The sequence below is a fragment of the Anomaloglossus baeobatrachus genome, chromosome 11 (assembly GCF_048569485.1).
Source record: "Anomaloglossus baeobatrachus isolate aAnoBae1 chromosome 11, aAnoBae1.hap1, whole genome shotgun sequence".
NCBI lineage: Eukaryota > Metazoa > Chordata > Amphibia > Anura > Aromobatidae > Anomaloglossus > Anomaloglossus baeobatrachus.
Window position 1 is genome coordinate 58,039,133 of NC_134363.1, and position 14,475 is coordinate 58,053,607.

Below are 14,475 nucleotides of genomic sequence, written 5' to 3' on the forward strand. Positions count from 1 at the left end.
CCGTGACCCCGGCGATATATAGTTAGATACGTCGCTGCGTGTGACAGGCCTTAAGGCTGCTGACTCGAAATGCATAAACCAGTTTTTATCTCCTGATTACCTTATCAACTTTCCATTTTTTTGTAATGATTTTTTAAGGATGAACTAAAAGTTGATGTTTTTATGTGTTGGATCACCTTTTTAGACTTTTTAAAATAAAAATGGTAGCACAGTATGGAAAGGATCTCTGGTTAGGCTAAAATGATAGAGTAAAGTCCTAATAAAAAGGGCTTGACAAAGTGGAAAACCGCTTTAATAATTCTTGCCTAATTTATGTAGCAATGAAGTGCTGATAAGGATCATGTTTCTAGACTGTACTTTGGTTTGGGCGGTAGAGCTTTATTTTTTGCATTTCGAGCAGGAAGTAATCATTACTAAGGTGGAAATAATGACCTTAGGCACAATATGCTATTACTTCAGACCGGGGAATCCCATTTAATTATGTGCTTTGGTCAGACAGTAAGAGATATCCTTGTTTTTGTGTAAGGTACAGTCATTTCCTTGCGAGCGATGTGCCCAGGCTCAACTGCTCGTAACGTTCAGCTCTGGGGTTTCAGCCTTGGCCAGCACTCATTAAAGTGTTAGCAGCTATTAATCACCTAGAATATACAGTCACACTGCGAAGTTTACAGGCAGTATTAGAACAAATGAATAATGCACACCGGCAATCGCTTAGAACACAATGAGATGATAAACATGAATCAATGAAAAGGCTTTTTTCGATGTCACCAATATCATTAATATTTGGCATTTTTTTGCCCTTCCTGCTGTAAAATGGCTGGGCGGCACAGGTATTTAAAAATGTAGATGATTGTTACATGCTAATTGAAGAGCACTTCCCAGTAAGACGGTAACAAATCAGAATAAAGATAAGTAATGTTACTTTCTGGGAATAAGCATCTCTAACTCTGCTTTTATGACACGATACATCATACCATGTCTGACTTTAGGCTGAAATTAGTTGTCTTATTCAATTACAGAATTCCTGCAATATCAGATTGACTTATTCATTCCTTTTGTAAGTGCTTCACGTCCATTACTTATGGCTGGGGGATATGCATGACATATCTGGATCCTTTCTAAGACTCGGAGCATATGCATGATGGATGGAAGTAGCATCAATTTTTGGGTACATTTGTGCTGCGTCCTAAATCAGATTGGTTCAATAGTTAAGATGTTCCTGGAAATGGAGAATTGTGGTTTCTTTGTTTTCCAGTCTTACCGGATCACTTGGGAAAACCCATATTCTAGAGAATGTCATTGTACGGCAACCCATTACTGGAGTAAGAAAGTAGGAAAGACTGATAGTAGGCATGGGAGGTGCTAATTGAGAAGAAACTGAAGCCCTACCATACGCACTAGACTAGTTTTGGCTGAACCCATCGATATAGATGGGTTTGCCGATACTTTAAAGGGAACCTGTCAGTAGAAATTTTGCACTAAACCTAAAAGATTCCCGTTCTGCAGCTCGTGGGCTGCATTCTAGCAAGCTTCCTATTGTTATTGTGCCCCCTTTTAGACCAAAATAAATACTTTATAAAGTGGTACCTTTTCCTATGCAAATCTTGTTAATCGTACATGGGGGGCGGGCTGTCTGGTGTCCGTTATCCTGCCTCCTGCTGCTTTACGCCATCTCCCATCGCTCAATTTCATACTTCAGGATGCGTGTGTGTGGTGTGTTGTGCAGTGCGCGTGTGGCGCTGTGTGTGTGTTTTGGGGGGAGGTGTGCACCCCCATCGTGCTCCATCCCCCATGCTGCGCACCCCCCATCGTGCTCCATCCCCCATGCTGCGCACCACCCATCGTGCTCCATCCCCCATGCTGCACCCCCCCATCGTGCTCCATCCCCCATGCTGCGCACTCCCCATTGTGCTCCATCCCCCATGCTGCGCACCCCCATCATGCTCCATCCCCCATGCTGCGCACCCCCCATCGTGCTCCATCCCCCATGCTGCACACCCCCCATCGTGCTCCATCCCCCATGCTGCGCACCCCCCATCGTGCTCCATCCCCCATGCTGCGCACCCCCCATTGTGCTCCATCCCCCATGCTGCGCACCCCCATCGTGCTCCATCCCCCATGCTGCGCACTCCTATCGTGCTCCATCCCCCATGCTGCGCACTCCCATCGTGCTCCATCCCCCATGCTGCGCACTCCCCATCGTGCTCCATCCCCCATGCTGCGCACTCCCCATCGTGCTCCATCCCCCATGCTGCGCACCCCCCATCGTGCTCCATCCCCCATGCTGCGCACCCCCCATGCTGCGCACCCCCCATCGGGCTCCATCCCCCATGCTGCGCACCCCCCCATCGTGCTCCATCCCCCATGCTACGCACCCCCCATCGTGCTCCATCCCCCATGCTACGCACCCCCCATCGTGCTCCATCCCCCATGCTGCGCACCCCCCATTGTGCTCCATCCCCCATGCTGCGCACTCCCCATCGTGCTCCACAGTCACATATCAGACAGTATACACGCACACATCTGATCGCATACACTCACACCCCACTTCTCCCTGTGCCCTCCGGTGGGCGGTCCCAGCAGCTGTGCTGCACGTCGTGCTCCTCTGCCTTCTGCCGACACTCACAGATCCGATCGCATACACTCACACATCCGAACACACGCACACATCCGATCGCATACACGCACACATCCGATCGCATACACGCACACATCCGATCGCATACACGTACACACCCGATCACATACACGCACACACACACCCGATCGCATACACGCACACACACACTGACGATATCGCACATACGCGCTCACACACTCACAACATCCGGAGATACCACATGCTTCCGGCCATGTGATCCTCCGGCAGGTCCTGGAAGGTCACTGCACGCACAGTATCGCCGCCGAGAAGTAAGCGATATCATTGGATGTTGTGAGTGTGTGGATGCGATCTGATGTGTGCGTGAGGTGTGTGTGAGAGTGAGCGAGTGTGATCTGATGTGTGTGTGTGTGTGTGTGTGTGTGTGTGTGTGTGTGTGTGTGTTCCGCCGCTGCAGGACCTTGATGCGCTCACCTGCTCCCGGTCGGCGTCTGGTGAGTATGACTGCGGGGTCTTCTTTCTTCTGTCTGCTCTCTTCTGGGGGTGCCCGCTGCCTATAATGAAGTGTCTTGCAGTGTCTTTAACTCTTTCACCGCTGCATGACACTTCATTATTGACCGCAGCATATGCCGGTTCCCTGCACATGTGTACCGGGAGCCGGTGTTCGCTGGTAACCATGATACACATCGGGTAACTAAGGGAAGCGCTTCCTATAGTTACGCGATGTGTATCATGGTTACCAGCGTACACCAGCTCCGTCACGATCCCAGCATCGCAAGGTTATGTCCACCGGGGGCGGGGCCGAGTGCCAACGTGTGGCGGGGGCGAGCGGGCGAGGCGTCAGCGTATGCCGGCTCCCTGCACATGTGTACCGGGAGCCGATGTACGCTGGAGCAGGCGATGCGTGCGGAGGGCCGGGTGCCGGCTCCCTGCACATGTATACTGGGAGCCGGTGTACGCTGGAGCTGGCGATGCGTGCGGAGGGCCGGGTGCCGGCTCCCTGCACATGTGTACCGGGAGCCGGTGTACGCTGGAGCGGGGCTGAGCGGGCGAGGCGTCAGCGTATGCCGGCTCCCTGCACATGTGTACCGGGAGCCGATGTACGCTGGAGCGGGCGATGTGTGCGGAGGGCCGGGGCGAGCGGCTAATCCATGCGGGGGGCGGGGCCAGGCCGAGGCGAGCGGCCAATCCGTGGGGGGGCGGGGCCAGGGCGAGCCCAGCGGCCAATCCGACAGTTGTCACTTTTATGACACTGTCACGATGACACAATTTTGGAGCAAGACAGACAGACAGACAGAATAAGGCAATTATATATATATATATATATATTGTAGCGGGGTGGGGGTCCCCCAGGACTACAAAGATGCCGTGACTCAAATAGTCCGATCCAAACAGCTTTACTGTCCTTGCTGTACATGTAAATTCATCCGGAACACAGCCGGGTTATGCACCGACCATACGGGTCCCCGTCACACAGGCACCCCTTGCCGTAGGAGACGGTCTTACGATGCCCCGTTCGGCTGTTCCAGGAGGATCCACAGACTTATAATCGCTCCACGCAGGCCTGGAGCTTTTCCAGGCTTCTTGCTCTGCAGCTTACAGAGCAGACTCTAATACAAGTTCATAGTGGACGTTTAACCACTTTCCTCACTCTCAGGCACCTGGTAGCAGACACCTCTTAGCTGAGGTTCCTTCTCGGCCCCAGGGCCCTCTGCAGACCACGGGTCTGTGTCTCCTCCAGGAGAGGTTCGGCCCTACAGCCCTGGTCTGGCTGCACTCACCTCAGTCTCGGCTCAGACTTAATATCGGAGCCCTGTGCTCAGCCTCCACACACGTTGCTCCATGCAGACCTCTCGGCTCTGCTCTCACTCTCTCCCAGCACACACACGCTGGAAGTCTAGAGCTAGTTTCTATCCAGACTCTCTAGACACACATATGACATATAGCGATCATTTACCACGTTGGTGGTCGCTACGTCACATATCCCCCCCCTCTGTTCAAACTGGTAGGGTTGAACACTCGATACCCTCGAGGGGCCCCGAGACAGGGCATCAGGGCCACTGTGCGCTAACAGGCAAGAGGGCCCCTCAGGACACCCTCGAGCTTCCGGTTTCGCCAGACCGTCCGTCACCAAAGACGGCACAGGAAATCCACTTCCCAGACACGGTCCCCGACCAGACCCATCCCTCCAAGGCTCTCGCCTAAGGTCTGTGCAAGAGTGAGATTCTCCCCTAGTCGGCACCATCGTCCTGTCAGTCCCTGAGCTAACCTGACCACTAGGGGCCTCACTATCGAGGAGCCTCCGCGAGGAGATGATAGACGAGACGCCATAACTAGGTCGTCCGCATGAGCCGTTCACCGCTCTCTCACGGGCTCTTCTACCCGGGCATCTTCGTCTGGGCCTCGGATAGCGTACTTTTTTGTCAGCGTCTTTGGCTGACGCTGCAGCCCTCCTTTCATTCAGTCCTTCAGATTGTGTCTCGCAGGACGGAGACCCTTCAGAGTCCGTACTATAGTCTGATAAATATCCGGGTCCTCTGTGACCCCGGCTCATTTTATCAACAGACTTTCTTTCGCCCTCTGAGGTAACCTGTTCATCGAGCGAGCTACCTTCCTCTTCGGGTCCATAGCCCCTATAGGGTCGCCATCCCCCACCAACTTGGCGGAGTTGGTCCGCAATTCCCTGTCTTTCTAAATTTAACTGTTTTAAGTCATCCAAGTATCCCAGGCGGTATTCTAGGAGGACTCGTATATCTGCAACACACTCTGTCGTTCCCGCAATGGCACCGGGAACAATACCGATTTCACAGGGTATCCTGGCTTCATTATGAATATCAATTCTTACTCTCGTCACGCCAGTTTTATCAACCATCTCCTGCATGGCTCTTCCATGTCTTCCAATAAGCCTCATAACCATCTCCTTGGGCACTTGGATGCTCTCTTCAACAAACTCTAATAACCGTCGAGCGGTCTTCACCGCTTCTGCAGTTTTTCCATAGATACGGAAGGTTCCGCTGTCTTTTTCGAAGTGTACAGCTGTAACCCCTGGAACCTTCCTGGCTTTCTTAATGTTATTTCTTAGCGCTCTCAATGCCAGCCCGATCAATGTTGTCTTCACAACCACCACTTCTTGAAACCCTGTGGTCAGCTGCGCCAAGCGTCTGGCCTCTGCCTCCTTCCTGGCAGTGATGAGCCACTTCGTACGAAGACACCGGAGGTGCATGTCACTTAGGATGGCCACTCGCTTCTTTGTGACGTCACTAAAAGAGCACACCACCAACCGATTAGTCTCTGCGGCAAAGTACACTTTACAGGCCCTTACGGCCTTCTGGAATCTCTCATGCACCCTCTCACTGGCACAAGCTTCTCTTAAGTCCTCTGGCACGTCTATCCAGCACTTGAAGACTGGTCTGCTTCCTTCACTGTCAAGGACACTAGACTGTTCCTGAGGTCTCTTGTCTTCCTCCATATTCTCGGTCTTACCCACTGAGTCAGTCAGGTTCTCAGCTCCTGATGAGACCTTACGTCCGATCTTCACCTCTTCCTCAGAGGCTCTTTCCATTTTTACAGCACCAGCCGTGCCTTGGGACTTCACTGCATTCCCTCCAACTTCCTCTTGGGTCTTTGCAGTGTCATCCTCTGCCAGGGTGTCACGCCCTTCAGCACGGTACTCTATTCTTCCCAGAATCTTGGCACCATTTTCAACATTCAACACCTCACCACTGGGTAGCTTACCGGTCCGCTCACCAGGACCTTTGTGGATTTGTGCTCCGTCAACACTGTCTAGGTTTACTTCTCCTAGATTACTCTGTAGTATGTCATCTCCTACAGCGCCTTCATCCGACAGACCACCAGATTCATGCTTGGAAATTATAGAAGACACCGCCATTACTTCTTTGGTCGGTTCTTTCCCTGCAATTTCACCCTGGTGAATTCCATCGTTACAATGTGTCAGTTCCAGCACAGACACATCTTTCTTTTGCATGATTTTGCTGTCCGACTCTACATTAGCGGTTGCTATCAGCAACGTGCCTTTCTTAACCTCCTCTGTACACTCAGATTCTAGAAGGAAATCTGCACTGTGGGCAGACATACACGACACTGTCTCTACCTGGTCCTTATTTTCTGAGGTTGTAGCTTGCTTCGCCCTTCTGCGCCTGTTGCGCCTTCGGCGACTGGAGGAGGATTTCCCCTCTTTGCTCATCAGTCTGTCACTGTACTCATTTGTCACTTTAGTAACGTCAGTGTCTATTCTGGAGTCATCGTCACTCCCCCTGGTGTTCTGGACTACCACGTCCCCACTTAACCAGGTGTCGGACCCCTTGTCTGGAGCTCTCCCGTTTTCAACGGTCACACTACCATTGGTTACTTTAACGGTCATGTCGCTACGTTGGGCATGTCCCCCATTATCTTTGGTCACCCCTAACTCAGGACTGTCCTTACGTGGAGGTACCTCCTCCTCAGTGTACCTCAATGTCCCACCGGGAACCTGTATAACCTCTTGAGGAAAAGAGGCTTCCGTAGACGGGAGCCAACTTATTCCTGTGCAATCGGTCCCGGCCTCTGTCTTCCATAAGTCCCGAAAGAACTCAAAGTCCTGTCCTAAGACAACCGGATATAGCAGATCCGGAGCTACACCCACATCAGGGCGCCCCATACGTTTGGCCGTCTGAATCATCACCCTGGCCAGAGGATATTCCTTAGTGGTCCCATGCACACAACGTCCTTCTATTGTCCTACCCACCATAAAATGGAGATCGGACATGGGTCTCACTAAGGTCAACTGGCTACCCGGGTCTAACAGACCAGACACACTTAGCCCATTCAAGTCCACGGAGCACTTCTGTGGCCTCACATCGGATGGATATCCTATACCGCAGGTAGGACATAGGTAAGGCGAATCCCATTGCCCCTTGCTATAGTCCCTCTGTTCGGATTTTGAATGCTCCACCCCCTTGTGGATCACCACCACTTTCTGAGGTCCCGCCCCCTGTTGGGTAACTACCCCGTTCCGGGCCTCCGCCCCCTTTTGAGCAACCACCCCTTTTTGGGACTGCGCCCACTTTTGGGCAACCACCCCTTTTTGGGACTCCGCCCCCTTTTGGGGTTTCCATGCAATGTCCTTAGCCCCCAGTTCACACTGTTCGCCCTTATCTCCCTGGGCACCCAGTGTCCATACTGGCCCCCGAAGGGAACGCTCAAACTGGTTCATGGCTGCGACATCGCTACACTCTGACAGCTCCTGCTGTTCCACAATGTCCGCAGGGACCAATCCCTCTTTTTGGCTTTCAGCCCCCACTGCTGTCGCTGGACCTCCTGGCCCATGCTGTTGATGCTGCTGACTCTGTAGCAGCTGGTTCAGGAGCTCCTCCATGCTTTCCGGGTTGTACCGCCCGTACAACCAGGGTCTCCAGCCTGTGGTGTATCACTGCTCACCAAGCAGGGCCTCACAATTCCGGCTGGCCTGGAACCTCCAGTCACTGGTCTCTCACCACTGCAGACCCACTGATCCAGCACCAGCTGCTTGAGTGCGCAGACAATTTTTGTGGACCCACCGATCCACCGCAAACCGCTTCAAAAAATTTTCGTGGACCCGCCGATCCACAGCAAGCAGTCCGTATCCACAGGAATATGTCCTATGCCATTGCCCCTAGCAACCAGGCTGCATGCCCGCATTCTCCACCATAATGTAGCGGGGTGGGGGTCCCCCAGGACTACAAAGACGCCGTGACTCAAATAGTCCGATCCAAACAGCTTTATTGTCCTTGCTGTACATGTAAATTCATCCGGAACACAGGCGGGTTATGCACCGACCATACGGGTCCCCGTCACACAGGCACCCCTTGCCGTAGGAGACGGTCTTACGATGCCCCGTTCGGCTGTTCCAGGAGGATCCACAGACTTATAATCGCTCCACGCAGGCCTGGAGCTTTTCCAGGCTTCTTGCTCTGCAGCTTACAGAGCAGACTCTAATACAAGTTCATAGTGGACGTTTAACCACTTTCCTCACTCTCAGGCACCTGGTAGCAGACACCTCTTAGCTGAGGTTCCTTCTCGGCCCCAGGGCCCTCTGCAGACCACGGGTCTGTGTCTCCTCCAGGAGAGGTTCGGCCCTACAGCCCTGGTCTGGCTGCACTCACCTCAGTCTCGGCTCAGACTTAATATCGGAGCCCCGTGCTCAGCCTCCACACAAGTTGCTCCATGCAGAGCTCTCGGCTCTGCTCTCACTCTCTCCCAGCACACACACGCTGGAAGTCTAGAGCTAGTCTCTATCCAGACTCTCTAGACACACTCCACCCAGGTTCTGAGACTGGATTGCTTTAACCCCTCGAGCCACACCCACAGGTGGAGGTCTGTAAATCTCTGCCCTACAGAGCACCTTGGGATTATTAAAGGGAACCTGACCCTTATGTGTAGCAAGAAGCCTTTGTGGACTACAAGTCCCATAGCAACCTTTTTCGTCTAGATATCGCAGATACCTTCTCCACTGTGACATATAGCGATTATTTACCACGTTGGTGGTCGCTACGTCACAATATATATATAAAATCAGAGACACGTGCAAAGACTGAAATGTGCAAAATCATAAGGAACTCCAATCTTATCACAATTTTAAATGCCTATACAGTTACTAGACAATTTGCAAGATATCAAGCATTTCTCAAGTAGTCTGTAGACTAGATTGCAGATTCTTTCATCTGATTGCCAGACTATTGTTTTCTTACCTACCCTGATCCCTACTGGTCAGCTCAGGTTTTCCACCCCCTAGCAAGGTCAACCAGGAATACCTGCCACTGAAACGCTACTCTAATCTAGGTTTACACATGCAATAATGGAAGACTTGTCAAGGAGAGGACTGCAAGTATCTGCATGTATCAGCTGTATTTGGCAATGGACACTTTCTGAGTGCCAACGCCACCTTTATATGGGAATGGTCTTGGCCCATAGGTGGCTCTGCTCTTCACAACTAAGGGTACCTTCACACTTTAACGATGCAGCAGCGATCCGACCAGCGATCTGACCTGGTCAGGATCGCTGCTGCATCGCTACATGGTCGCTGGTGAGCTGTCAAACAGGCAGATCTCACCAGCGACCAGTGACCAGCCCCCAGCCAGCAGCGACGTGCAAGCAACGCTGCGCTTGCACGGAGCCGGCGTCTGGAAGCTGCGGACACTGGTAACTAAGGTAAACATCGGGTATGGTTACCCGATGTTTACATTAGTTACCAGCGCACACCGCTTCCTTGCTCTCCTAGCTACAGTACACATCGGGTTAATTAACCCGATGTGTAATGCAGCTACATGTGCAGAGAGCAGGGAGCCGCGCACACTGCTTAGCGCTGGCTCCTTGCTCTCCTAGCTGCTGTACACATCGGGTTAATTAACCCGATGTGTACAACAGCTACATGTGCAGAGAGCCGGAGCCGGCAGCACAGGCAGCGTGAGAGCTGCGGAGGCTGGTAACTAAGGTAAATATCGGGTAACCACCTTGGTTACCCGATGTTTATCTTGGTTACAAGCTTACCTCAGCTGTCAGACGCCGGCTCCTGCTCCCTGCTCGCTTCATTTGTCGCTCTCTCGCTGTCACACACAGCGATCTGTGTGTCACAGTGGGAGAGCGCCTTTGAAGAAAACGAACCAGGGCTGTGTGTAACGAGCAGCGATCTCGCAGCAGGGGCCAGATCGCTGCTCAGTGTCACACACAGCGAGATCGCTAATGAGGTCACTGCTGCGTCACAAAAAGCGTGACTCAGCAGCGATCTCGGCAGCGAGCTCGCTGTGTGTGAAGCACCCCTAAGAAGAAAACCACTGACTATGGGGCACAGCCTTTCCCAGTGATGTAATCATCTTTATGGAGCCCTTTCCTTGTGGTTCTCTAGGTTTCCACCTCCTTGGACAATATTTGATTGTGATTTGAGGATCAGTCCCAAAATTAAGAACAAACCAATTAACCAACTGCCCTATCGGTGAAAGCGATGCGCTCTCCAATATTGTAGCTTTGTCCCATATGGACTTCAGAGTGTGTTTGAAGCTGCTTGTAAAACTTGTAGTTGCCCGTCCATTTCCCTAGCTGAATTATTTGGTCAGCAGGGGGTTTGCTCTGGCTAGAGCTTCTTCTTTATTCTTAATTGGATTCTGTCACCTGCCATTTGGTGACCGGATCTGGGTGATTTCTCCTTGCTGCAGGGCTGGATGTGTGTAAGTGAAAAGTTGATGATGGTGTGTAATGTCATATTCCTCACCATATTCTTCACAGTGATATTACTATCAAACATTGGCTAAATTTTATGTTCTACATCATACAACCAACAACTCTTTTCAAGAAAATCTAGAGTAAACGGTGCAATTTAATGGTCTAGTGGCCCAATACAAAATCTATAAAAGTATTAATTATAGTACTGGTCCCATCAAATAGGACACAAACTTTCATTAGTCATCATCTAAGGTTTCAGGGCCAAGGTGTGACCACAATTTCTGCACCACCTACAGTCACACCCCGGTACTGGGTTTCTAATTTGGTAAGACTGTAGACTGTAAGCGAAAAAAATTACTAATAACATCAAGTTTTAAAAGACTCATCCGTGGTCTGCTCAAACTGCACCACAGTTCTCTAGCCTTCAGAGGCACAGACATTATCCAAAGAGAGAACTTAAGGATAGGAAAAGCCATGTGGTATTCATAACCGTGAATGAAAATGAATTTCCATGAGAATTAACGAGAAGGGATAATAAAGAATGAATCACTGACCTGAAAAATTTCTGGTACAACATGTACAAATGAGTCACCATGATAGGCATATAACAGTATCAAATACTAGAAAGTGTGAAGAAAAACCACAAATTTTAAAGGGCAAAAACAGCTCATAATCGGGATAAGCAGAAGACAATTCACATTCTTCTACTGTAAAGTAGATTTTCGGACATGATGGGGTTCAGTAATAGCCTTTCTCCTAAATAATATAGATTATTATAAATTCTGTAAAATATACAAAACATCAACATTATTTTGAAAGTCTCGAATAAATGCATGGAATCAGGCTTAACAACCACGTGTTGTCTAAGACAACAAAACCAAATTCTCGTCTTCATAGTCTCCACCACTCAGGGGACTTTTGCCAAGAGCAGATGTCATGACTAACCTGGAAATGTGTGAATGGAATATGATGGGTTATTAAGTATGCAGGTTACTGAGCATGACCACAACTTCCCGGTGTCTGAGCCTTGCCTGTCAACATTCATGGAACTCCAATTTGCGAGGACCAAAAAAGTAAGAATTTGTTGGTCAGGTTTTTTTAGATGCGTAAGGAGATTTATAGGCCATGCAATGCTCCTCTTTGAATTAAATATGCAAATATCCTCAAAAGGTGGCACCTAATGGATGTAGCAATCCTAAAAGTCAATATCGACTCTTTAACAAGCCTTGCCACAACTTAGGATAAAAAGTCAAACCAAAAGCTCCATTAGGAGATACATGTTTAGGGGTGTTGCCCCTTTTCAGTGCAAAGCAGGAGATCTGATTTAGCTAGGTGAGAGAACCCTGATTGGGAATTTAAGGAGGAATACTTCTCCTTGCGCCCCAGTCATAGGCCTCTCATCTAGCCAAATGAGATCTCCTGCTTTGCACAGCTTGTTACCTGCCTAAAACTAGATTTAATATCAATACTATGCCGGGGATACAAAGAAACTGTCACGATTCCTATGTGCTGTGCAGAGCATCTTGTATATTAGGAGATGCTCTGCTGTATTTTCCTGAGCTTCTGGCTGTCAGGTTGATTGACAGTGCTGTCTTCCATGCTGGTTCTGGGAGGTGCTGATTGCTCAGGTGTTCTATCCTCTGGGTAATTTCTCTGTTTCTTTAGTGGGCATGCCAGTTGTACATTCTGGTTTTGCTGTTGTGCTGTTGGCTTGAGTTACTGACTGTGGCCTGATCTTGGTTTTCTGACCCTGGACTGTTGTTTGAGTGCTCTCTGCCCGCTCCTTGTTCCTGTCATGACCTCCCGGATTTTGACCTCGGACCGTTACCTGACCACGTCTCAGTTTACTTCCTGAATTCATTATGTGCCTTCTTAGAATTCTGACCCTCGGATCATAACCTGACTACACTTCTGTGTACTCCCTGTATCCATACATGGCCTCCTGTTACCAGACCTTAGCTTTCCTGACTACTCTACCATTTGCACTACCTGTTAGTAGTGACTAGCATCAAAGAAACTCTTTTAATTGAAGAAAATATTAAGCTATAGCACATTATACTGATTTTTTGTTATTGTTGCACATCTTAATTAATTTCTTGTTTTCTTTCAACTTACAGATGAACTGGGAAGGTGGACACAGGTGAGCACATAAAGCGGTGCAAAGAATTAAGCACAACCAGCCTGGGTCTTTCATCTCGAAACGTGCAGCCGTCCATGTTCATTAGTTTGACGATGGTCACACTTCGCTGGAGTTGCTTCCATCGCTGCTTTTGTCCATCATCCATCCTTGCAGCCATGAGCTCACAGGCTGCCCAGCTGTCTTACCACTACAAATCTTTCTGTGGAGACTATGAAAGGGTGGAGACTGCACTTGAGAGGCTGGAGGCCAGTGGTTACTACTGGAGTACCCTCTCCGGTACTGAAGCCAAAAAGCTGTTATCTGATCAGCCAGTTGGATCATTTCTTATTCGAGACTCTTCCGACCATCACCACCTTTTCACCCTCAGCCTTCGCACATCTGCTGGCATTACCAATCTACGTATTAAGCTAGAGGGCACTTCTTTCTACTTGGAGACAGTAGCAGGAGCTGAAAGTCCTCCAACATTTCCTTGTGTGGTGAAGCTGGTTGAACATTATATGCGCTTGACGGCAGCAGGAGAATCTGACTCTAATCTGTGCTACATTGAAGGGAAAGAGCATCCTGTCCCTCTAATGCTTACACAACCGCTAAATTGTAAAGTGGTGTCTCTACAGTATTTATGCAAAAGGACAGTGGTGGCCAACATGCCGGCAGAAGAGTCTGGATCCGACGGGAATTTGGAGGAACTTCCTGTTTCCAAGATGCTTCGAAATGCCTTTCAAAACTAGATAAACTGGAAAACATCTCAAGAAGAGGCTATTAAACTAACCTTATGGCAGTCTCTTAAATAAAATGCCTACAGGACCTTTGTTTTCATGTTTTCTTACGCTTGGTAGGAGGTCATACGGAAAAGGAAAAATACAAAACAACTTGTTCAAAAGCCACAGAAAATATCTTCCCAAGAAAAAAAATCCTGGTGCAGAAAACAGTAGAATATTTCTTTATACAGAGAGATATATGGCCTTTACTTAGAAGGAACATGTTGCTGATATTCAAATGCCATGTATTTTATGTTTTTCACATTTATTTCCTTACTGTATTAATTTATCAGCATCTCGAAGACTTGGTGACATAAGGAGCATGATGTCTTTACAGGAACAATATATGACATTAGGCAAAATAACAAGTTAAAAGTCAACAGATAAACTATACCCTTGTTACTTTCAGATATTAAAGTTATTGATTCACTTGACTTGTTGTTATTCATGGCCTTATGTCTATATAATGGGTAAATTAATTGACTTTGTTGGATTAAAGGAGTGCTTTAATTTATAATTAATTAAAAGTAGTGTTCTCAAGCTTCAAAGTTATCTCTTATCCAAGGGATAGTGGCTAACTTTCCGATTATTGAGGGTTCGACCACCATGGAGCCCAAAGTTCCTAAGAACCAGGACTCTGAAGACCCCCCCGGTTGAATGGAGTTAAGGTCAATAAATCACAATGCCTTCCCATTTGTTCTAACAGGAGCGCCGAAGATCAACCGAGCAGTGCGCTCAGAAATCTCCGGTGCTCCTGTTTAGAATGAATGGTGTACTAGTGTCCA

General features: G+C 49.2%; 1 protein-coding gene across 1 annotated transcript in view; it reads left to right on the forward strand.

Moving 5' to 3' along the window:
- Positions 1-14,124, forward strand: part of LOC142256052 (suppressor of cytokine signaling 3-like) — a 94,396-nt gene extending 80,272 nt beyond the window's left edge. The window contains exon 2 of the mRNA XM_075327553.1: positions 12,910-14,124. Within this exon, the coding sequence (XP_075183668.1) occupies positions 13,007-13,660 (654 nt within the window). The 5' untranslated portion in view covers positions 12,910-13,006 and the 3' untranslated portion in view covers positions 13,661-14,124. The remainder of the gene's footprint in view (positions 1-12,909) is intronic.
- Positions 14,125-14,475: the final 351 nt, after the last annotated feature.